Genomic DNA, 26,475 nt, shown 5'->3' with positions numbered 1-26,475 from the left:
CAATAACCTACGCCACTACAGCACGTAAATCCCCACTACACCATATAGTACCCTACTACACTACACAATATCCCACTACACAAAGCTCTCGCTTCACACACTGAGGGTCCGGGTTCGATTACCGGCAAGGGTGAAAACATTCGACGCATTTCCTTACACCCGTTATCCTGTTCACCTAGCAAGCAAGTAGGTACCTGGGTGTTAGTTGACAGGTGTGGGTCGCGTTCTGGGGGACAAGATTGAAGACCACAATGGAAGTAAGACAGACAGTCCCTCGATGACGCACTGACTTTTTTGGGTTATCCTGGGTGGCTAACCCTCCGGGGTTAAAAACCCCAACAAAATCTCGTCTTACACGACACAAAACCCTCCTATACCTGGAGAGAGTTCCGGGGGTCAACGCCCCCACGGTCCAGTCTGTGACCAGGCCTCATGGTGGATCAGGACCTGATCAACCAGGCTGTTACTGCTGGCAGCACGCAATCCAACGTACGAACCACAGCCCGGCTGGTCAGGTACTGACTTTAGGTGCCTGTCCAGTACCTGCTTGAAGACAGCCAGGGGTCTATTGGTAATCCCCCTTATGTATGCTGGGAGGCAGTTGAAGTCTTGGGCCCCTGACACTTTTTGTGTTGTCTCTTATGGTGCTTTTCATGGGGGGGTTGCATCGTCTGCCGAGTCTTTTGCTTTTGTAGGGAATGATTATCGTGTGCAAGTCTGGTACGTACTAATCTCTAGGATTTTCCAGGTGTATATGATCATGTATCTCTCCCGCCTGCATTCCAGGGAGTACAGGTTCAGGAACTTCAAGCGTTCCCAGTAATTGAGATGTTTTATCTCCATTATGCGCGCCGTGAAGGTTCTCTCTGCATTTTCTAGGTCAGCAATTTCACCTGCCTGGAAAGGTGCTGTTAGTGTGCAGCAATATTCCAGCCTAAAATTCGCCACTGCACCACACAATACCCTACTACACAACACAGTTCTCCACTACACCACACAATACTCTAGTAAACCACACAATACCTGATCAACCGGGCTGTGGTTTGTACGTCGGTTTACGTGCTGCCAACAGTAACAGGCATTGACCCCCGAAACCCTCTCCAGGTATATCCTATTACACCACACAGTACCCGACTACACACAATACTCCATTACACCACACAATACCCTGCCCAGAATTCCCCACTACACAACACAATATACTACTACACGACACGATACCCCACTACACCACACAATACCCTGCCCAGAATTCCCCACTACACCACACAATACACTACTACACGACACAGTACCCCACTACACCACACAGTTCCCCACTACACACAATTCCTCACTACAAACAATACCCCACTACACCACACAATACCCTACAACACCAAACAATACTCCACACAATACCCTACTACACCATTCACATTCGTCTCTCAACCTGCGGGCTGAGAGGACGCTTTCTGAGCCTGCTCTTGCTTACACCTGGTGGCGAACCGTGTACTACAGTACGCAAGATGGCGGATCGTCAGGGTAGAAGAGTAAACACAGTCTGTGTGGAATTCATTCATGGCTCTCTCAGTGGTGCAACGATGCATGTCTTGTTGCCTACCATTATTCGCGACATCTATGGCATCCCCACTGAGGAATTATATGGTGTGGCTCTCAATGGGATGTCGAGGTTTTTTGTAAAATTCGCAAATGCCGGCTTTTACTCCAAGATTGTGGAAGCTTTTCAAGAGAGGAAAATGGCGGTGAATTCAGCCGTAGAGGTATGCCTGCATGACGTCTCCACATACATCACCTGGGTCAAAGTAAGGAACGTGCCTTTCGAGGCGGAGGAGTATGTTATACGGAAAGTTTTTGGTAAATACGGCATGGTACATGCAGCGACCAAGGGAGTATGGAGGGAGGGCCCATACGAGGGGCTCCCGGAAGGCTCCTGCACCCTAAAGATGACATTAAAACAGCCGATTCCATCTTACGTTTATCTAGAACACTACAGGACCCAAGTTTTTGTTCACTATGCAGGCCAACGTAAGACATGCAGGTTATGCAACTCGTATGACCATATGGCTGCTCAGTGCTCCAGACGCCTGGTTGTACGTATCCAGGAACCTTCTCCTGCGGTCCTAAGAACCGAGGCCTTTGATCTGGAGACTGGTCCCTCGCCTGAACAACGACCTACGCTTTGGAGTGAGGAAGTACAACAAGAGGAGACGCGGTCTATGGCACGTGCCACCCTGTCGGTGGACACTACAAACGTGACCACGCCACCTGTTGGGCCTACGGAGCCTGTGGAGTTATCACAGGAAAGTTTGCTGGAGAACGTGCTAAACGATCTCCTGGATGGGGCAGAGCATAGCCCAGATGTTTCACCGGAGTGTCAAGAAGTGGTGAAGGATGATTCGCCACATATGGGAGACCTGGACGTGATTACAATGACACAGTTGCATGAGGTGGTGGTGGAAGTCCACCAGGAGGCTTCGGCTGGTGAGGAGATGTGTGTGGAAGGTGGTTCCCGCAAACGAACGGCAGGAATGTCGGATATGGACGAGGTCTGACACTGAGACAGCGGCCAGGGAAGAAATTATGGTCGAAAGTGGCTGAGGCGCCTCTTGCAGTCGGGGTTATGGCAAGCGCCCAGCATATGGGTAGGGCATGGGGGGGGTGAGGGGGGCCTTGGGAAGTCAAAGGTCAAAGAAGGTCAGTGTAATGTACGTATGGGAACGGGAAAGACCCACAAACATAGAGGAAAACCTCCTTTTGTGAATTCAAGTGTGTTACCATCAATGTAAATGGACTGCGGGCAGAGTTTAAGTGTGTGTGGATGGAGTGGTTCTTGCGCAGGTACGCTGTGGACGTATGTTTCATACAAGAACACAATTATAAGTTTGGGCGAGACTTATGGTTAAAAGGCTACAGAATGTATGTTAGCAGTTCTTTAAAATTAAAGGGTGGGATGGCTATAGCGGTGAAGGAGTCCAGCCCTTGGCGTGTCTTAAGATGGGAGGAGGGGGGAGGTGGGAGGGTGAGGGTAGACGGGTACTGGGGTGAGGTGAGGGTTTGTTTTATTGGCGTTTACATGCCTACGGAAAGCAACACTAAAGTTAAAATAGAATTTGTGAGGGAGGAATTAACGTTTTACACTCGGGGTTTGCCGTTCATTACCGTCATGGGTGGGGATTGGAACTGCGTTATCCGCCATAGCGATGTTGAGCCGAGGGGGGCGGGGTGCGTTTTACCTGTCTTACGGAATCTGTTGGGGGATGCAGGGGTTTACAATGTGGTGGGGCGGGGTGGGTGGGGGATGGAGCATACGTTCGTTCACAGGGGCTATGCGGCCCGCCTGGATAGACTTTATGTAACACATGGAATTAGAGTTGGGCACGTACAGACCTTTGATGTGGGGATTTCAGATCACCGTGCAGTGCTAGCGGACTTGAACTGGGATGGAATGATCAAAGTTTATCCAGGTTATTGGAAACTGAACGTGCGGCTATTGGAGGGGGAGGGGGATGGGTCAGCTTTTCATGACTGGTGGAAGAATATTTGGGAAATGTGACGGGCAGGTGAATGTTTGTTGGAATGGTGGGAAACGCGTGCCAAACCCGGAATAGCGAGTTATTATAAGAAGCGGGGAAAAGAGGAGGCGAGGTGGAGGTATGGGCTGCAAAACTATCTGGAGGGGCAGCTAAATGATTACTATGTGGGGGGCGGGAGTAGTAGGTATGACGACATTGAACGACTTCGTAGTCGACTTGCAGAAATTCACAATGAACGTTTCAATGCGGTTAGTCAGAGCAGGTATGGAAGAAGTGCTATGGGGTGACAAACCTTCGGGTTGTGTCTTGCGTAAATTTAGGGTCAGGCAACAGGCGACGTCCCTCTTGCAATTGGAAGTATGCACGGGTTTGGGTGGTTACCTGCCGGGTCAAGTACTCCTCACCACGGACAGCATGAGTTTTTATGCAGATCTATGGTTTGGGGAAAAGCTACGGAGGGGAGTAGGGGGGTCCATGAGGGTGGCCTGGTGAGGAGGGATTTCAGAAAAGTTATAAGTGACAGGGATAGAACGGTACTAGAAGGTAGAATTCGAGTGGAGGAGGTAGAGGAGGCGATTTTTAGTATGAGTAAAGGAAAGGCACCAGGTATAGATGGCATTTCGAATGATTTTTATAGGGCGCATTGGGGAAGTATTGTATGGTTGATGTATTAAATTGCATGCTCATGGAGGGGAGGTTAGGTATGTCACAAAGTATGGGGGTAGTTGTGTTGGTGCCCAAAAAGGGAGGGGGGAGGGGTCTGAGTGCATATAGAGCAATATCTCTTATGTGCTCTGACTATAAAATCTTTGCAAAAGTTTTAGGAAACAGAATGAGGAAGGTTATGGGGTCGGTTATTCACGAGGGACAGCTAGGCATACCAGGTAGGAGCATGAGGGACGGACATGTACGTATTAGGGAGTTTTTGGAGGAATGTCAAGGGGGGGGGGTGTCCTCGGGCTTGACTGGCAAAATGCTTATGACTGTGTTGATAGGGATTTATTGAGGCTTATTTTATTAAAGCAGGGTTTTGGAGAGGGAATTGCAAGATGGGTGGATACCTTGTATGCCACGGCTATGGTATGCATACAGGTAAACGGTAAATTGGGTCAGCCGGTCCGTATGGAAAGGGGTTTGAGGCAAGGGTGCCCCCTCTCCCAGCTGCTTTTTGCTTGTATGCAAAACCCATTTTATGAGCTGGTGGATGGTGGTTTGAGGCATGGAACGCTGAGCAGTGACCATGCAGCGCGTGTGGTCGGGTACGTAGATGATACCACAATTCTGTTAAAAGGGGAGGAGGATTTGCAGATCGTGGGATGGATTGTTGAGTTTTTTGGGGCAGAGTCAGGCATGTGCATTAACAAGGCAAAATCGAAATTATTGGAGGTGGGTACATGGGTGGGGGGGAGGTTGGGCGAAAGGTATGGGTGGTCAGTTGTGGTGCAACTTAGAATATGTGGCATCGTGTACATGGCAGATGAGAGGGAGAGCCGAAGGGTAAACTCTGAATTGGTGGTTAACAAGGCTTTAGAGCGACTTCGGGGGTTAAGCGGGCAGTGAGAAGGGCATCCGGGTGGGTCGGGTAATGATCGAAATGCATAAATGGTGGAGCGGCAGGGGATTAATCGAGTGTGAGGACATGCTGCGTTTGTTGTTAAAGTTGAGAAAGGCGCAACGGATCCGGGTGGGGCAAATGGTCAGCATATGTTGTCGTGGGGAAATTGTACAGGGATTGTTTGTTTTTCTGCTGTATAATTGGGGGGAAATATGGGAAGGATTTTGTAAACTTAAGTTGGCACCAAGGGTTCGTGAATTGGTGTACAGATTTGTCATGGGGATTTTAGCATCAAAATCGGTCTTAAATAGGATGGGTTTGGTAAGGGAAACGGATTGCTTGCGTTGAGGTCTCAAAGAAACAGCTTTTCATGCTGTCTACTTTTGTGATACCTTGGACAAAGTTCGTTCGTGGTTGGGGCGGGTTTTAGATTTTCTTAGTGGGGGAAGTATTTCAACCTTACGGGCCTTAACATTGGAAGTTAGCGGAGTATCAAGTGAGGTACGAAGAGCAATAATGTACGTGGTGGCTGATTTCCTCTATATCTTGTGGGGTATGCGGGAAACCTGGGGATCAGGTAGGATCAGGGCAATTGCGGCAGGTATCTACAGAACGTATTGCAGAAATAAACTCATATATGGTAGAAGTTGGGATAATAGTTTTCCGGCAAAGTATCGATGTCTTACTGTTCAAATGTTGCTGCAACTGTGGGTGGGGTAAGGCAACGGGGGGCTGGACTCCCCCCGTGGTAGCACCAAACGGTATGTTAGAGACTTCAGGGTAGAGTGCGGGTTTTAGGGAGTGACGTGTATGTATTATGAATGGTTCCGTACGTCTGTGCGTGTATGGTTGTGGCATTGTGTGGCACTGAGATCTTGAATTACTCATAAAATGAAATCTTGTGGAATGTGTGACACGGTTTGTTAAGTTTATATGTGGCGTGATAGATGTTATAAGGAGTTTAGTGTTGGTAACTTACTAAAATCATAATAGACCATTTGGATATTACTTTTTCAAGTTGTAATCTTGGGTTCTTTAAAATGTGTACATAGCCTAGTATTATACCGATATGTAGCATGTGGTGTATTATCTTGCATTTTGAGTGTGAACTTCCCGTTATGCAAGGTTGTTTTGAAAAATTTATATTTGATTGTCAAATTACTAATTGATATTATATTGAGGTGTATATTACTTTTACTTTTTACGATGTATGTGTATAGGAATGTAATGTTTCATATCTGTTGTAGTTGTAAATTTATGTTTTGTGTCTTGTTGTTCATGTGGAAATTTATTTGGTCCAAATAGTTCCACAGCTCAGATCCAGCACGAGTGTCTGGTCGTCTGAGCCGAGCGGCCCTTAAACCCTCCCAAACATGGCATTCTCTGGTTGGCGGTTGGTAAGCTTATTTAATTTATAGATTTACTCTTCAGGGAAGTAGGAGGTAGGTTTACTGGTAGTACACTCATATTAGGTTTACTAAGGCATCTGTAGATAATGATAGAGTAGACCTAAGACCTTAACATAGGTAGTAATAGGCCGATAATGTAGGCAAACATTAGGATAAGTTAGCTAGGGAGAACTGGCAGCCCTAGCTTGAATGGCGGGGCGCAGGTCACAAAGACAGAATAGCGTCCTTCTTACGATAGACTTCGACTGGACAAGACGTGCCGTGAACATCAGGCGGCGCCCCCACGTGTCTTCACATCTGAGACCTGGGGAAATCTGGTAGAGACACCTCGATGTACCGTAGAAGATCTCCTCCATCAGCCCATACAGTAAGACGAGATATTCACCTTTTCCCGTAGGATCTGGCCAGTGACTTAGGAGATTGTGGGTTGAGTTAACTGAGGGCTCGGCGTGCTACAGAGAGAGTATGCCCAGTAAGTACCAGCGTCTCAGAGTCGTCTGAAGCTAGCGTCTGAGTCTGCATAGTTATACTAGGGGATACATACCCTCTTGGATATAGGAATTTCTGAGGTGCAGGCAGGACACTAATAACGATTGAATATTGCAGGAATTAATGCTCCCGGTTGCACGTGGTTCCCAAGGGGAAGTCCAAGGGGGCTAAAGCTAGGCTTAGGAAGTTGAAGATCAGGATATATGCTGCAACACCAAGTAAGTTAGTCCTTTATACGTGCATGCAGGCGAGGTTTCTTGCAATACCAATCATTTGTGAAAATCTGTCCTATAAGCCACTTGTGAGGCTGAGGTACCCACCTCAGAGCTCGGTGTCAACAGAGTTTGCCAGGGTAGGCGACTCTCTTGGAGGCAGCCCACACAACTTTTCACAAAAGTGGTCCTTCGAAAACCGGATGTGGAATAGCTAGGTTAAGCTATCATAGCTAGGCCACAGTTAGGAACCAGTTTAAAAAAGTTAGGTTAAGTTAGCACACCTAGGTCAAAGTTACTCAGAGGCTAGGCCAAGCTGACTATACACAGAAGTTGTTATTTGCAGTAATTTACAGGCAGGCCAGGTAGGCTAGAGAAGCTTGTGAATTTAATTATTTACAGTGATTACAAGTAATCCAGAGTAGGAGACTTGTGTGTTAATTACTTACAGTGGATTTGCAAGGTAGCCACAGTTAGGCTAGGCTTGTGCAATATTTACAAAAGGTTATAGTAGCTAGGACAGATTTAACCTAGTTATTATTTACAGGGAGTTATAAAGCCAGGTTTAAGTTATAGCACACTAGCTAGGTTAGGATTTACCTTATCCAACCATCCACGCTAAAACAGAGTAAGCTGGGCACAGTTAGGCCAAGCTGTTTACATACATTATTTATTTACTGTTTCACAAGTTGAATTGTTGAATTTACTTGTGTTAACCAAGTGATTTTAATTTGTATACTGCACTTTTATTGTGATTTTCATCATCTTTGATTCATGTTAATGTGGGATTTGTGAATTATACCTGAGACTAGGTTAAGTCCTGTAATTATTTGCTGGCATTGTACAGTTAAGTGCTAGATTAAGCTTTCACATCGATACACATTTTTGATTGGGATTTGAGAGCTAACAGTGTACATTTTTGATTCAGAGTAGAGTCAATATAATAAAGGGAATTGTTAAGCTTGTTGAGAAGCCTTGAGACTCGTTCATTCTCACCTAATACCGTTTGTGCTGTGGGGTGGGCTAATTGAAATACAAATTAGCACCGTGATCTTAACTAAACCACAACTATGGTAGGTGAAGATGCAGTACCAGCTGTCCCAGCTCTAAGTCAATTAAAGCGGTCTATGGGAGCCTATAAGGGGCGCCTGAGCAAAGCATGTGAGGAGTGTCGTATGGCCAGGCAAGATCAGGACGTAGACTGGGAGGAACTAGAGAGTTGCCTGAAACCTTTGGAGCAAAGACTGGAGGCCTTTGAGAGATCATTTATCCTTTATGAGACAGAGGCCTATACTACAGGTGAGTCTGAATATACGGTCGAAGTAGCACGGACAGACTATGACGAACGAAGGGCAGAGTGTAAAGCAGAGATGAGACTCTGCAGGCAGTTAATAAAGACTTTGAAGGCCGGTACAGCAGGGGCAGCAAATGTTTCAAAGAACACGAACAACAGCACGCCTGTTAATGTGTTGCCCAGATTGCCCCAGTTGAATTTACCAACGTTTGACGGAACCTTAACAGAGTACATTGCTTTCTGGGATCAGTTTAGAGCCCAGATAGATGACAGAAATGATTTGTCAGATGCCGTCAAGTTGCAGTATTTGCGGTCGCAGCTCAAGGGTAAAGCCTTAGATCTGGTCCGGCACTACCCGATTACTGACACTAATTACCAACATGCCAAAGACCAATTAGAAGACATGTTTGGCAACACTGAGGAGATAAAGGTAGCTATACTTTATCGGTTGTTGGATCTAGAGGCTTGCCGACATGACCGTCAAAGTCTAGAGAAGTTCCGTATTGAGGTTATGAGCTTGACCAATAGTTTCAGAGATTTGCATGATGAGAATGATTCAAAATGGATCCTTAGCCAGGTGATTCAGAGGAAACTGGCTAGCACGACAGTGCATGAGTTACACTTAAAACATCGGACGAATAGGTTCACGATAAACCAAATTGTTGAAGGGTTAGGGGATCTCGTATCTCACCTGAGCATAGGTCAGGGGGAGAAATTACCTACCAAGGAGAAGTCGGTCGACTTCCCCAGACATTCGAGAGATAGACCTAAACCACCTCCCACTAAAGTAGGCACGTATTATGCCCAGGGCGAACCCTCCACCCCCAGGGCCAAGGGAGAAGCCACTAAAGCGGCCAGTATGAGACGGTGCGTGTTTTGTGATGAAGAACACGCTAGTTCAGGGTGTTCAAGCTTCACCACCTATAACCAAAGGGTTCAACGGCTAAGAGAGTTGAGACTTTGTTTCAAGTGTTGTGGAGAACATTTTGCCAGGGACTGTAACACCATGCTCAGGGAGTGTCGGGGCTGCCGGAAGGGAAAGCACCACAGTGCACTGTGTCCTAATGATGCCGGATTAGCACAAGTTAAGGAGAGCAAACCTCAAGAAAGGGCGGAGAGCAAGAACAAGTCAGAAGTAACGATGAGTGTGGTGAGTACGGCACCGAGAATTTGTTCTGGTGAGCAATTTCAAGGCTCGGTGGCCTTGCCCACCATAATGGCGGTGGTCGCGAACGGGAGAAGTCTGAAACAACCCGTTTGTTCTTCGACAGTGGGGCACAGAGATCCTTCATAGCGGAGAGTCTAGCCACTAGGTTGAAGCTGGAGACAGTTGGTAAAGTTGACATGAAGGTGGAAGGGTTTGGTGGGGAAGTCCCACGCAGGTCTTATCCAGTAGTCAATGTGACGGTCAGGTTAGCCGGGCATCGACGGGAAATTTCAGCCTTGATGGTGAAGAGGCTGCCCAATATCATTACCACTAGGGGACTGGCTGCAGCAGTCAAACGTTTGAGGGAGTTGGGTGTGAAGCTAGCAGAACCAGACATTGCTACAGACAATGTTAGTAATGTAGGCATCTTGGTAGGAGGGGATTACCTAGACGAGTTCGTGTCTACGAGAAGAGTTATCAAGGAAGGTGTGGGCCTGTACAGGACTCCAGCGGGGTACATCGTAGGATGCAGAATACCAGCTCACTTCCCTGCGACCCCGGGAAAGGAGGGCTCTGGTATTACAGCGACTGAGGCTGTACTGGTGATGCGGATTGGTGTGCACGAAGACCTGTCAGAGGCGCAAGTTGGCATATCCGACAGTGAGCCGGTCCATAAACTATGGGACCTGGATGTAGTAGGGATTAAAGGTGACCAGCCGCCCCCCGAACACGAAGAGACGTATCGAGATTACTTGAACCATGTGCAGTTCAGGGATGGACAGTATTGGGTGCGACTCCCATGGAAACCGGGCCACCCAACGCTGCCCACTAATTTCAAGAGGGCACGTGGTCAGTTGAATTCATTGGTGAACAGCCTGACCAAGAAGGGTCTGGTGGGGAAATATGATGATATTATTAAGGAACAGCTGGCCCTTGGGTTCATCGAGAAAGTGCCCAATGCCAGCCCTGGGGAAAACACCTATTATCTTCCACACATGGCAGTCACCAAGGAGTCGGTAACCACTCCCATCAGAGTAGTCTTCAACTGCAGCTCGCAGGCGAGTCCCCGAGAGCCATCGTTGAACGACTGTCTGCTCACAGGGCCCTCCCTGACGCAGAAATTAGCAGACGTGTTGTTGAGATTCAGGACGGAACAGTACGCCTATGCGGCAGACATTAGCAAAGCCTTCCTACGTATTGGGTTGCAGCCACAGGATAGGGACTACACAAGGTTCTTGTGGTTGGCTAACAGGGAGGTGCCCAAGCAAGGGTATGATACCTATAGATTCAGGGCAGTGTTGTTTGGTGCCACTAGTTCACCATTCCTATTACAGGCTACCATAGACTACCACCTTGTGAACTGTAACAGCCCGCTTAAAGAATTACTGAAGACCCTATTTTATGTAGACAACATGCAGGGTACCACCTCAGATGAAAGGCTGTTGATGGATATTTACCGAGAGTCTAATCAGGAGATGCTCTCGGCTAACATGCCATTGAGAGAATGGGTGACAAACAATCCAACGTTGCGGGGCATGGTGGAACGTGACTATACTGGCTACTCAGTGCCTGAGGTAACATCGGTGTTGGGACTGGAGTGGGAAATCAAGGAAGACAGACTTAGGCTAAAGAGGAAGCCTGATGGGGAAGGGAAGCTGACCAGGAGGTCTTTGCTGAGCAAAGTGCAGACTGCCTTCGATCCTTTGGGTTTGTTGACACCCATCACCATTCGAGGGAGGATGCTAGTACAACAGACCTGGGAGCTGAACCTAGGTTGGGACGACCCACTGCCAGAAACAGTCTGCCAGGAGTGGGATCTGGTTAACAAAGACCTAGCGGAATTGCACGAGTTCACATTCCCCAGGTCCATCGGGTGCACCGGGCGGGATTATGACTTGCACGTCTTTTGTGATGCCTCCTCCAGGGCCTATGGGGCAGTAGCGTATTTGGTGGCCGGGGACCAAGTCAATCTGGTCACCAGTCGTGCGCGGGTGACACCCCTGAAGGATTGCTCGATCCCAAAGCTAGAGCTCATGGCGATGTTGCTGGGAGCAAGACTGGGTAAGTACGTAGAGGAGGTGTTAAGTAATCTGAGGGTGACACACACCTATGTATGGACAGACTCGGAGGTGGCCTTACAGTGGGTCCAGAATGACAGGTCTAAGCTCCCCTATGTCAGGAATCGGGTAAAGGAGATACAGGAACTACAGTCAACGTCAACAATTCTGTATGTGCCTACAGATCAAAACCCAGCCGACCTGATAAGCCGAGGGGTGACACACAGAAAGTTGAGTAAAAGCGAGCTTTGGTTCAAAGGCCCAGACTGGTTACCGGCAAGGGATTGCTGGCCGGAGCAGAAATTCGTGGAGACAATCAGCAGCATAGTACATTTTGCGGGGGAACACGACACTGAATTATTTGACCCCAGGCGCTACTCCTCGTGGAGAAAACTTATAGGAGTCACGGAAATGGTATTTCGATTCGTGAGGAAGCTGCATGACAAGGTAAGCCAGGGTCGACAGTTGTCTCTAGTGGGTCCCAGAGAATATTGGATAAGGCAGTACCAAAGGGGGAGGTTTCCAGGAGTGTTGGAAGTACTTGCGACCCGGCAGCAGGTTATGGTGTCAGGACGCGTGTCCAACGATGACGACTCAGGGAACAGCAAATTGGTTCACTCATTGGGATTGTTCCTAGATCATGCGGGGCTAATAAGATGCAGGGGAAGAATACAAAACTCTGAGCTCAGCTATGGGGCCAAACATCCCGTGCTGCTGGGAAAGGAGGGATGGGCGACAGAGCTATTGATACAAGATGCCCATCAGAGGACCTTCCATGGGGGGTTTGGAGATACCCTCACCTGCCTACGTCAGAATTACTGGGTACTGAAGGGTCGAGCTGCCGTCAAAAGGGTGCTAAAGAGTTGCACGGTCTGCCGGCTGTACGATGGGAGGACCCTACCCTACCCAGGTCCACCACCGCTGCCTCAGGAGCGGGTACATAGTGACAGGCCCTTTGAGACTGTAGGAATAGACTATACTGGGGCTATCACATTGAAGAACCCAGGAGACGTTAAGGAGGGCCCTCAGAAAGTATATGTCTGCCTGTTTACCTGTGCCACTACTCGAGCGGTGCATTTGGAGTTGGCAGAAGATATGACGACAGAGACTTTCGTGAAGTTGTTCAGGAGGTTTACTGCCAGATTCTCGTGCCCGCGATTGATTATCTCGGACAATGGCACAAGCTTTAGGGCGGCCGATAAAGTTTTCAGGAATCTTAGGGACAACGGAGAAGTACGAGAACACCTGAAGACAATAGAGTGCGAGTGGAGGTTCATAGCTCCCAGGGCACCCTGGCAAGGGGGATTCTATGAACGCATGGTGGGCACAGTCAAAAGGTGCATTCGGAAGGTCTTGCACGGCAGGAGGGTGAGCTGTGATGAACTGAGGACAGTGTTAGTTGAGATAGAGGCAAGAGTTAATAACAGGCCTCTGACCTACGTACAAAATGGGATTGACGAGCAAGAAGCTCTCACCCCCAATCACATGCTGTTTGGAAGAAGGATTGAGCCCTTCCCTGCAATTTTGAGTCAGTCTTCCAAGGAGCTGGATTATTATGGGCCAGATGGTCCCCCCATCAATGAAGAACTGCACAGGAGTCACAACAGACTGGTGAACATCCTGGACAAATGGAACCAGGTGTGGCGCAGGGATTACTTGACAACCTTGCGGGAACATTTCTATGGTGCCGACCCCGAGGCGAATAAGATGATGCTAAGTGAAGGGGACCTGGTGCTGGTAGAATCCGAGGCGCCGAGGGCATACTGGCCTCTTGGCCTGGTAGTGTCAACCCACCCAGACAAGGCTGGGTGGTTGAGAATGGTGAAAGTGAGAATGAACGGTGTCGAGACTATAAGACCCATCAACAGGCTTTTGCCTCTCGAGGTCCACACGGTGGGACCGGGACATGAGAAATCAGACCAGAGGTTGAGCGAGCTGAGCGGCCGGACGACCCGTCGAACGGCGCTCGAGTCCAGGGCCCACTGGGGGGCCTGCGGGAGGCAGACTTGATCTAGACTAAGCGCCTACCTTCGCCGGCGGGAGGATGTGGAAATTTATTTGGTCCAAATAGTTCCACAGCTCAGATCCAGCACGAGTGTCTGGTCGTCTGAGCCGAGCGGCCCTTAAACCCTCCCAAACACGGCATTCTCTGGTTGGCGGTTGGTAAGCTTATTTAATTTATAGATTTACTCTTCAGGGAAGTAGGAGGTAGGTTTACTGGTAGTACACTCATATTAGGTTTACTAAGGCATCTGTAGATAATGATAGAGTAGACCTAAGACCTTAACATAGGTAGTAATAGGCCGATAATGTAGGCAAACATTAGGATAAGTTAGCTAGGGAGAACTGGCAGCCCTAGCTTGAATGGCGGGGCGCAGGTCACAAAGACAGAATAGCGTCCTTCTTACGATAGACTTCGACTGGACAAGACGTGCCGTGAACATCAGGCGGCGCCCCCACGTGTCTTCACATCTGAGACCTGGGGAAATCTGGTAGAGACACCTCGATGTACCGTAGATGATCTCCTCCATCAGCCCATACAGTAAGACGAGATATTCACCTTTTCCCGTAGGATCTGGCCAGTGACTTAGGAGAGTGTGGGTTGAGTTAACTGAGGGCTCGGCGTGCTACAGAGAGAGTATGCCCAGTAAGTACCAGCGTCTCAGAGTCGTCTGAAGCTAGCGTCTGAGTCTGCATAGTTATACTAGGGGATACATACCCTCTTGGATATAGGAATTTCTGAGGTGCAGGCAGGACACTAATAACGATTGAATATTGCAGGAATTAATGCTCCCAGTTGCACGTGGTTCCCAAGGGGAAGTCCAAGGGCGCTAAAGCTAGGCTTAGGAAGTTGAAGATCAGGATATATGCTGCAACACCAAGTAAGTTAGTCCTTTATACGTGCATGCAGGCGAGGTTTCTTGCAATACCAATCATTTGTGAAAATCTGTCCTATAAGCCACTTGTGAGGCTGAGGTACCCACCTCAGAGCTCGGTGTCAACAGAGTTTGCCAGGGTAGGCGACTCACTTGGAGGCAGCCCACACAAATTTTCACAGTTCATACACTACCAACTCTTGGTGAATATTCATTAAGGTTTTGATGGGGTCAGAGTATGGCCATTAATTAGGATAATTCATGTATGTTATTTAGAACGGGGACTGTACATATGTTAAGGGGGGGGGGAGAAGTGTCAGCTGTGTTTCTGCACTGGCAATAATGATTATTGTAAAAGGAGGGTTTGTAGGATGTGTTGTGGGTTATGTATATGGTTGTAATATGGCCATTATATATGGTGTTTATTTTCTGTACTGCCTTTTGCAGGTCTAAGGTTACCATACCTATGAGGTTCCTCTTTGACATTTCAGTTCTCAGATATGGCACAAGGCACAGTGTCAGCGTGTCAGCGTGCCTCGTTGTGCTCCGGGTTATCTCGTGTTTTCACGGTCGCTCTTACGTGCTAGAACTTTAATTTGTGTCATCAATCCTATACGATACATCCCTCTAGCGCCTGGAACCAATCTTGGGCGGAAAACATTATATACTGAGTAAAAAAAGGAGAATTATTGTGCACTACCTAGCAGAGTTTACTGCCAGAGGGGAATCATAGGCCTGTGTCCCGTGTGGAAAAAAAAAAAAATAATAATAATTGAACTTTTCGTGTCAGAGGAAAGAAAGTCTCCCTGATAACATTGAGTATACATAGTGTATAGTGTATACTACAGTGGCTCCCTAGTATATTGATGATAAAGGCTAAAGTGTCATTTGAAAACAGGTGAATTTGTAAATGAAGTGATAAGCCTATAGAGGCAGGTGCCAGAAGTCGCCAGAAACTTACCACAGGTCAGCTGTTTTTAAAAATCTTCCTGGCTTGCTAGTGTACTCGCATATAATCTAGTGATACCAGTGAATAGCAGAATACAGTGTTGTAGTAGCAACTAACCAGTATTATAATGGTACTTAGTGGAGTGGAGTGACTTTCATTAGTTTCTTTTTCTTGAAATACGAGACGTTACTGTGAATTTCATATAACCTGTAGTTACCAGCGGTCGCAATATACACAACGAGAAGCAATTATTACTACAGAAAAAGCGTCCTTCCTCCAAAATTTGCACCAGTCAACTATAGTGATAATATAGCATTTATTGTGGTGGAGACGGGGAAAAAAAAAAAAAAAAAAAAAATAATAGAAAAGCCAGATACAGCGATTGATAAACAAGGAGGTCGACCGTTCGTCATTGTAGGAGCTGCCAGATATCACCGGCTCTTCAACACGCAAGTTATACTTTTGTATCAGTCAAATCACATATTACTCGGGTAGATAATTTCCAGTAGATCCTTCATGTGTTAGCTCAAATCACCGACCAGTATGTTTTAAATAAGTGACCCACTGATCAGAGCAGATCGACTGGTCCGAACCCTTGACTGGTCCGAACCCTTGACTGGTCCGAACCCGGGACTGGTTTCAAACAGTTTCGTTGGACAATAAAGCAGACTGTAAACGGATGGGGTTGTAGGCGCCCTTATAAACACAAACATTAAAAAATCAGGAACGTGACGGTAAGCTGTCCAATATACAAAAAGAGTTAGAAACAGAAATACAAATAGCTAGAGCTTCATTTAAGGTTATTAATATAATATTCAAGAGGTTGCTAGTAGAATTGCAGTAAATCAACCATTCAAATCATTATGAAGCTGTGTGTAGTCTGTGGTCAGTCAAACAAACGGGCTTCCACATGGATAAATTGTCATTTTTGTGGAAATTGGTGTCACGCCCCTTGTGCAGATATCCCAGAACTAGCTACAAGCAGTATTAAAACAGAGAAGTGTTTTTGGGTATGCCCAAATGAGGAAAATCTGTGGACTAAAATCACAAGGGTATTAAAAGAGGACAACATCAAAGCTGCTTTCATAGAAAACCTGGAAGCTTTCTACAACAGATGGGAACATAAAAAGTCTGGGCTGAATGATACTGCCCTTGATACTGGCCATGTAGTCACAAACTGTAAGGCTGGAGGTGATGTCTTGGTAGTCAGTAAATGTGGGGCTGATAGTGCTGTCCTGGGAGACAGTAATGGTGAAGCTGGAGGTGCTGTCCTGGGAGACAGAAATGGTGAAGCTGGAGATGCTGTCCTGGGAGACAGTAATGGTGAAGCTGGAGATTTTGTCCAGGTAGTCGGGAATTATACGCAGGAAGGAATACATATAAATGACCTCATAGGGGACAGGAGCCATAGTAGGGAAACAAGTGTAGTCAAAGATAAAACCAATATTGCAAACTAGAAATACCGCAGGAAATAGCAAACAAGAGGACTCGAATAGCAATAGTGAGGATAAATTACCAAAAACAACTGGTGGGAGCTCCATTGTTGGTGCTAGGGAGGATAGAAGTAAGACAGGGAAACATGCACCAACAGGGAATACAGTCACAGAAACCCAAGGCAAGCGGAAACCAAGCCTGTGCACATACTATGCACTTGGTATCTGCTGGCATGGGAAATCTGGAAAAACAGATGGGACATGCAACTATGACCACCCTAGAAAATGCCATGCCCATATGACAACAGGAAAATGCAAACTCCCTTCCTGTAAGCTTTTTCACCCTGAAATGTGTACCTCTTCAGTACAGGAAAGACTGTGCTATAACTTAAATTGCCAGGCATACCATCTAAAGGGGACAAAAAGATACAAAACATACAGGCCATGGGAAAACCTGGGTAGCCACAGCCACTCAAGAGGGAGAGGTTTTTTAGTGCCAGGAAGGAAAAAAAACTGGCAGGAAATGGCAGAAATCGTACACCAAATCCAGTCATTCCTGGAGTGGAACCACAGTCGATGGCCTCCACTCCAAACCAACAGATACAGATACTAATGCCGGAAAAAAAATCCCCCCCCAGTACCAACAATACCACCAGTCGAATAACATTCTTCTTTGCAAATATACAGGGTCTAAAGCCAGCAACAAACAACAAAATACCTTTCATCCGTGGACTGCTTGCAGAGGCAAAGGCAATGTTCGCGGCTTTCACTGAGACCCACATAAAGGATCACTTGGACAACGAAATATGGATCCCAGGTTACAACCTATACAGATGTGACAGAGTGAACAGGCAAAAGGGGGAGGTTGGCCAGTACATTGCAGAGTCACTTGTTTGCACAGAACTGCTTAATGCCTCAAATGACGTAGTGGAAGTTTTAGCAGTAAAGGTCGAGAACCAAAACCTAGTCATTGTGGTAGTCTACAAGCCTCCGGATGCAACATCCCAGCAATTCCAGGAACAGCTGTTAAAAATTGACCACTGTCTGGAAAATCTTCCAGCTCCTGCACCCAACATCTTGCTCCTGGGGGATTTCAACTTAAGGCACCTAAAATGGAGGAATATAGCAAATAATATTGTTGCAGTAATAACACCAGGAGGCAGCTCTGATGAAAACTCACACTCACACGAGCTTTTAAATCTCTGCACAAAATTCAATTTAAACCAGCAAATAATAGAGCCTACTAGACTGGAGAATACACTAGACCTCATCTTCACTAACAATGATGATCTGATAAGAAATGTCACCATATCAAAAACAATATACTCAGATCACAACATAATTGAGGTTCAGACATGTATGCGTGGAGCCCCAGACCGACAAAATGAGACTAGTCACGAGGGAGCATTCACCAAATTCAACTTCAATAACAAAAACATAAAGTGGGACCAAGTAAACCAAGTCCTAACCGATATAAGCTGGGAAGATATACTAAGCAACACAGACCCAAACTTATGCCTAGAACAGATTAACTCGGTGGCACTCGATGTATGCACAAGGCTTATTCCTCTAAGAAAAAGGAGGAGTAGATGTAAAATAGAAAGAGACAGGCGCTCCCTTTACAGGCGACGGAAAAGAATAACAGAGCGGCTAAAAGAGGTCAATATATCTGAAATGCGCAGGGAGACACTGGTCAGAGAAATAGCAAGCATCGAACTTAAGCTAAAAGAATCCTTTAGGAGTCAGGAATCGCGGGAAGAACTAAAAGCCATAAATGAAATCGAAAGAAACCCAAAGTATTTCTTCTCCTATGCCAAATCAAAATCGAGAACAACGTCCAGTATTGGGCCCCTACTTAAACAAGATGGGTCCTACACAGATGACAGCAAGGAAATGAGTGAGCTACTCAAGTCCCAATATGACTCAGTTTTTAGCAAGCCGCTAACCAGACTGAGAGTCGAAGATCAAAATGAATTTTTTTATGAGAGAGCCACAAAATTTGATTAACACAAGCCTATCCGATGTTATCCTGACGCCAAATGACTTCGAACAGGCGATAAATGACATGCCCATGCACTTTGCCCCAGGGCCAGACTCATGAATCTCTGTGTTCATCAAGAACTGCAAGAAGCCCCTATCACGAGCCTTTTCCATCCTATGGAGAGGGAGCATGGACACGGGGGTCGTCCCTCAGTTACTAAAAACAACAGACATAGCCCCACTCCACAAAGGGGGCAGTAAAGCAACAGCAAAGAACTACAGACCAATAGCACTAACATCCCATATCATAAAAATCTTTGAAAGTGTCCTAAGAAGCAAGATCACCACCCATCTAGAAACCCATCAGTTACACAACCCAGGGCAACATGGGTTTAGAACAGGTCGCTCCTGTCTGTCTCAACTACTGGATCACTACGACAAGGTCCTAAATGCACTAGAAGACAAAAAGAATGCAGATGTAATATATACAGACTTTGCAAAAGCCTTCGACAAGTGTGACCATGGCGTAATAGCGCACAAAATGCGCACTAAAGGAATAACAGGAAAAGTCGGTCGATGGATTTATAATTTCCTCACTAACAGAACACAGAGAGTAGTCGTCAACAGAGTAAAGTCCGAGGCAGCTACGGTGAAAAGCTCTGTTCCACAAGGCACAGTACTAGCTCCCATCTTGTTCCTCATCCTCATATCCGACATAGACAAGGATGTCAGCCACAGCACCGTGTCTTCCTTTGCAGATGACACCCGAATCTGCATGACAGTGTCTTCCATTGCAGACACTGCAAGGCTCCAGGCGGACATCAACCAAATCTTTCAGTGGGCTGCAGAAAACAATATGAAGTTCAACGATGAGAAATTTCAATTACTCAGATATGGTAAACATGAGGAAATTAAATCTTCATCAGATTACAAAACAAATTCTGGCCACAAAATAGAGCGAAACACCAACGTCAAAGACCTGGGAGTGATTATGTCGGAGGATCTCACCTTCAAGGACCATAACATTGTATCAATCGCATCTGCTAGAAAAATGACAGGATGGATAATGAGAACCTTCAAAACTAGGGAGGCCAAGCCCATGATGACACTCTTCAGGTCACTTGTTCTATCTAGGCTGGAATATTGCTGCACTCTAACAGCACCTTTCAAGGCAGGTGAAATTGCCGACCTAGAAAATGTACAGAGAACTTTCACGGCGCGCATAATGGAGATAAAACACCTCAATTACTGGGAGCGCTTGAGGTTTCTAAACCTGTATTCCCTGGAACGCAGGAGGGAGAGATACATGATTATATACACCTGGAAAATCCTAGAGGGACTAGTACCGAACTTGCACACGAAAATCACTCACTACGAAAGCAAAAGACTTGGCAGACGATGCACCATCCCCCCAATGAAAAGCAGGGGTGTCACTAGCACGTTAAGAGACCATACAATAAGTGTCAGGGGCCCGAGACTGTTCAACTGCCTCCCAGCACACATAAGGGGGATTACCAACAGACCCCTGGCAGTCTCCAAGCTGGCACTGGACAAGCACCTAAAGTCAGTTCCTGATCAGCCGGGCTGTGGCTCGTACGTTGGTTTGCGTGCAGCCAGCAGCAACAGCCTGGTTGATCAGGCGCTGATCCACCAGGAGGCCTGGTCACAGACCGGGCCGCGGGGGCGTTGACCCCCGAAACTCTCTCCAGGTAAACTCCAGGTAGAGGTTTTGCAATGTCTAGTATGGTTTAATTTTATACTCTTATACATTATTGTATTTGTTCTATGTTTTAAATAAAAATAAAAGTCTCTAGATAAAAATTTTTGTATCTATATTTGTAAGTAATACTAGTTAGGCATGTGCTAGAAGGCACAGCGAAAGTATAGTCTTGTGGAATGTATGTTACGTGTTGATAAGTTTGCATGTTGGCGTGTTAGGTGTTATAAGAAGTTTGGTGTTGTTAAGTTACTAAAATCATGATGAACCTTTGGATAATACTTATTCGTGTTCTAGTCTTGGGTTCTTTTAATTATTTACATAGCCTAGTAATGTACCGCTATGTAGCATGTGGTATATTATCTTGCATTTTGAGCGTGAACTTCACGATATGCAATGTTTTGAAAGTTTATAATTCATGATTAACATTAATATTTGATATTATATTGGTGGTGTATATTCTTCTACTTATTACAGTGTATGTGTATAGGAATGTAATGTTTCATAACTGTTTTAGTCTGTAAATTTATGTTTTGTGTCTTGTTCATGCACTACCAACTCTTAGGTAAATACTCATTAAGGTTTTGATGAGGTCAGGGTATGACCATTCATTAGGATAATTAATGTATGTTATTTAGAACGGGGACTGTACATACGGGGGGGGGGGTAGAAGTGTCAGCTGTGTCTGCACTGGCAATAATGATTATTGTAAAAGGAGGGTTTGTAGGTTATGTATATGGTTGTGTTTATGTATATGGTTGTAATATGGCCACTATCTATGGTGTTCTTTAAATGTACCGGGATTGTGTACTAGAGGTTTTGTAATATCTAGTATGGTTTTTAATTTTATACTCTTATACATTATTGTATTTGTCATATGTTTTAAATAAAAATATAAAAAAAAAACCACACAATACACTACTACACGACACAGTACCCCACTACACCACACAGTTCCCCACTACACACAATTCCTCATTACAAACAATACCCCACTACACCACACAATGCCCTACCATACACAATACCCTACACCACACAGTACCCCGCTACAGTTTCCTAGTACATACAATACCCAGTCACACCACACAATGCCCTACTACACCACACACTACCCTACCCGGTGGCCTGGTGGCTAAAGCTCCCGCTTCACACACGGAGGGCCCGGGTTCGATTCCCGGCGGGTGGAAACATTTCGACACGTTTCCTTACACCTGTTGTCCTGTTCACCTAGCAGCAAATAGGTACCTGGGTGTTAGTCGACTGGTGTGGGTCGCATCCTGGGGGACAAGATTAAGGACCCCAATGGAAATAAGTTAGACAGTCCTCGATGACGCACTGACTTTCTTGGGTTATCCTGGGTGGCTAACCCTCCGGGGTTAAAAATCCGAACGAAATCTTATCTTATCTTATCACAATACCCCACTACACCACACAGTGGCCCCACAATACCTTACTACACCACACATTACTCCATACGACACAAGGTGACATGCCCCGACAACGGATCTCACCCCATCAATCTCTACTGGAGTGATAAATAAATGTACTATTTATTGCATGTGTTGTTAACAGATATGAGGAAAAATCATTTCCAATTAGGATTAAAGAATAAATTCATACAGTCGCTCTTAAAAAAGCACGTAACTGTTATGGGAATAACAAAGAATACATTACCTGTTACATTGTCTCCTACAATTCGTTGGATTTTGTAGGGCCTTGAATTTTGCCACGAATGCCATCTCTTCATCACTATTGATAGAAAATGTTAGCAGTGTAAGCGCAATAACTATCACCCAGATTATACCACACTCACTCTGCCTACACCAGTCTCTCCTCCCTCACTGTTGCCAGTACTAAGTATATTTCAGTTTACGTCTTCCTGGGTATACGAGTACCTATTACCCCTCTAAGCTAAAACGTCTGTTCATATATGTTTTATTCATAGCGATATGAGGAAAGGAAACGTTTGTAAAATTAGGGAAAGCAGTAACACAATAAACTAGTTTGACTAATCTAGAAATTGACGACCTGGCATCTACATCTTCCCGTATTCACCAAAAGTGGACAAGTGCAGGACCTGTCAACTTGGATAATTTCGTTCGTATAACATGTATTAACCAAGAGGGCTGATGATTAATTTCATTATCAAAATTCAGTGACGCCCGCCAAGTAAGTTTATTTAGGCATAAGTACAAATTAGTACAATTATTATACATAGTGTAAATTTACCTAGGATAACCCAAAAAAAAGTCAAAGTTGATTATTTCCCAAGACAATAATACCCTAAATCATCTTTAATCGCCATTTCAAACACCATTAAACAAAATAATTTATCAACGTGTCGGTTCTCTGAACCATTTATCTAAAATAAAGGCAGCTTCATCATCCTGGAGGTGTATACCTGGAGGGGATTTCGGGGGTCAATGGCCCCACGGCCCGGTCCGTAATCAGGCCTCGCGGTGGATCAGGGCCTGATCAACCAGGCTGTTACTGTTGGCCACACATAAACCGACCTATGAGCCACAGCCCAGCTGATCAGGTACTGACTCTAGGTGCCTGTTAGCGCCTTCTTGAGGACAGCCAGGGTTCTACTGGGTATGCTGGGAGGCAATTGAACAGTTTTGGGCCCCTGACACTTATTGTGTTGTCTCTTGGCGTACTTGTGGCGCCCCTGCTGTTCATTGGGGGAGATGTTGCATCTGCCAAGTCTTTTGCTTTCGCAATGAGTGATTTTCGTGTGCAGATTTGGAACCTGGAGAGAGTTCCGGGGGCCAACGCCCCCGCGGCCTGACCTGAGACCAGGTCTCATGGTGGATCAGGGCCTGATCAACCAGGCTGTTACTGCTGGCTACACCAACGTACGAGCCACAGCCTGGGTGGTCAGGCACCGACTTTAGGTGCTTGTCCAGCGCCTGCTTGAAGACAGCCAGGGGTCTATTGGTAATCCCCCTTATGTATGCTGGGAGACAGTTGAACAGTTTCGGACCCCTGACACTTATTGTGTTGTCTCTTAACGTGCTAGTGACACCCCTGTTTTTCATTGGGGGATGTTGCATCGTCTGCCGAGTCTTTTGCTTTCGTAGTTAGTGATTTTCATGTGCAAGTTTGGTACTAGTCCCTCAGGGTTTTTCCAGATGTATATAATCATGTATCTCTCCCGCCTGCGTTCCAGGGAGTACAGGTTCAGGAACTTCAAGCGTTCCCAGTAATTGAGGTGTTTTATCTCCATTACGCGTGTCATGAAGGTTCTCTGAACATTTTCTAGGTCAGCAATTTTACCTGCCTTGAAAGGTGCTGTTAGTGTGCAGCAATATTCCGGCCTAGATAGAACAAGCGACCTGAAGAGTGTCATCATGAGCTTGGCCTCTCCCTCGTTTTGAAGGTTCTCATTATCCATCCTGTCATTTTTCTAGCAGATGCAATTGATAAAATGTTATGGTACTCCGACATGATCACTCCCAGGTCTTTGACGTTAGTTTTTCGCTCTATTTTGTGGCTGGAATTTGTTTTATACTCTGATGAAGTTTTAATTTCCTCATGTTCACCATATCGGAGTAATTGAAATTTCTCACCGTTGAACATCATATTGCTTTCTGCAGCCCACTGAAAGATTTGATTGATGTCCGCCTGGAGCCTTGCAGTGCCTGCAATGGAAGACACTGTCATGCAGATTCGGGTGTCATCTGCAAAGGAAGACAAGGTGCTGCGGCTGACATCCTTGTCTATGTCAGATATGAGGATGAGAAACAAGATAGGAGCGAGTACTGTGCCCTGCGGAACAGATTCACCGTAGCCGCCTCAGACTTTACTCTGTTGACTACTACTCTTTGTGTTCTGTTTGTGAGGAAATTATAGATCCATCTACCAACTTTTCCTGTTGTTCCTTCAGCACTCCGATGTAGCCAACCGACATGTAATAATTAGTGAACTTGCCAGAATGGATGTTGGAGGATGGCTTCTCCGCTGGATTAAAGGCTACCTGTCCAACAGAAAATCGTCTGTGTTGTTCCAGGGACATAGAAGTGTAACTAAAGACTTTGAATTAGGAACCCCACAGGGAGGTGTGCTCAGTCCCACACTGTTCAATATTCTAATTAATGCATTACTTAATGCTATGCCTAGTCAGCCCCATAATTATGTGATTAGTTTTGCTGATGATATAATGATTCACACCACCGGATTCTCCAACACCCAAAACATTCTTAATCATGTACTAGCCTCGTGTCAGGACCTGGGGTTGATAATCTCTACTGATAAAACAAAGATACTCAATAGGCGTCCTCCTCGACAGAGAGGCACAGTTCGTCAGATCCAATTGCATAATGGGTCTCTTCTAGAATATGTAAGCAGATACAGGTATCTAGGCTTTGAGGTTCCACTACTTGGACCTGTTGTAACAAGACTTTGTCGCCAATACAAAGAACGACTAAGAGCACTTAGAGTTGTGGCAGGGCTTCACCCCAGGTATGGTGCTAATGTTAAAATTGTGAAAATGATGTATCTTGTTTATATTAGATCATTGGTTGATTATGCTGTTCCACTACTTGCTCTTGTGTCTGACTGGAAGCTTGGAGGGCTGGAAAAACTGCAGAACGAAGCAATGAGGATCATCCTAGGATGCCCTCGGACTGCCAAAATTTTAAATATGCAAAAAGAACTTGATATTCCAAGCATCAGAGATCGTGTTACTGAAAGAAATATCCTAATTGGGGTTAATATGCTCAGGCAAGCTCATTCAAACCCCTGCACAGAAGCCCTCCAAACTTTCCTCAGCACTGGTGAACACTCCTCCAGATGGATCGAAAAGACTGGAGCCGACCTCCGCATGAATCAGATACATGATCTATGTCAAGTAAGGCAACAGCGGCACTTCTCCGCTCCATGGAATATTACCCCATTCCAAACTACCATTCCTCCATTTCCCCCCAAACTACTTCTTAAATCACAACCAAAATTTCTCCTTGAAGCCAAACATGAGGCCTTAAGCTGTATTGATAACTTAGTCACACAGCACACACTCTCGCAAATTATTTACGCTGATGGTTCTGTTCACCAATCCACTGGTGCAGCTGGTAGTGCTGCTGTTGTCGTACAGAGTGATGGCTCTCTTAAAGAAATTGGAGCACGCATCAATAATTGGGCCTCTACCCTTCAGACAGAACTGTTTGCCATACTCCTTGCACTGAAATGCATCTATGTATCAAAGATTGACAGTTTAATTGTAACTGATTCTCTGTCATCCATAAATGCTCTCAACTCATTAAGCATAAATTGTGGCATGCTTGTGTCAGAAGCCAGACACAGGTATGGTAGGATTGTGGACAGTGGAGTCAGAGTGCACATGCTGTGGATTCCATCTCACATTGGTCTTCAGATGCATGATAGAACTGATAAATTGGCTAAGCTGTATGCTTTCAAAGAGGGAGTAGATTACAATCTTGGCTTGTCAGGTAGTAGTTTGAGAACAATAATACGAAAAGAACTTCAGCTGAATTTTATGGACTTAAGGCTCAGGGAGATTGACACCAGTGAGTCCATCTATCATCATTCTATCATGCAGGAGGAGCCACATGTCTATGGTGCATCCAACAAAATAAGCAGACTCTTGGATGTCACTACCGCCCGGCTCCGGCTGGGTTACAAGTATCTTTGGCAGGTTAAATCACCACCACCAGATGTAGACCAAACGAAATGTAAACTTTGCCAGATGGATTATTGTCACACCCTGCGTCATTATGTACTGGAGTGCGATAAAATTAATGAATTTAGAAACAACTCACTCAGAAGTGTTCAAGAAATGGCTAAGTATTTTATCCAC

At 45.8% G+C, this 26,475-nt stretch overlaps 1 protein-coding gene across 4 annotated transcripts in view; it reads right to left on the bottom strand.

Moving 5' to 3' along the window:
- The window catches only part of LOC128687835 (NFX1-type zinc finger-containing protein 1), a 772,006-nt gene extending 749,521 nt beyond the window's left edge, over nt 1-22,485 (bottom strand). For all 4 annotated transcript variants that reach the window (XM_070079951.1, XM_070080150.1, XM_070079996.1 and 1 more), the window contains exon 1: nt 22,332-22,485. In XM_070079951.1, the coding sequence (XP_069936052.1) occupies nt 22,332-22,404 (73 nt within the window). In that variant the 5' untranslated portion in view covers nt 22,405-22,485. The remainder of the gene's footprint in view (nt 1-22,331) is intronic.
- Between the last annotated feature and the right edge of the window lie 3,990 nt (nt 22,486-26,475).

The sequence above is a fragment of the Cherax quadricarinatus genome, chromosome 1 (genome assembly GCF_038502225.1).
Source record: "Cherax quadricarinatus isolate ZL_2023a chromosome 1, ASM3850222v1, whole genome shotgun sequence".
NCBI classification, from domain to species: domain Eukaryota; kingdom Metazoa; phylum Arthropoda; class Malacostraca; order Decapoda; family Parastacidae; genus Cherax; species Cherax quadricarinatus.
The sequence above is the reverse complement of the archived record's forward strand: the minus strand, read 5'-3'. Positions and strand labels throughout refer to the sequence as shown.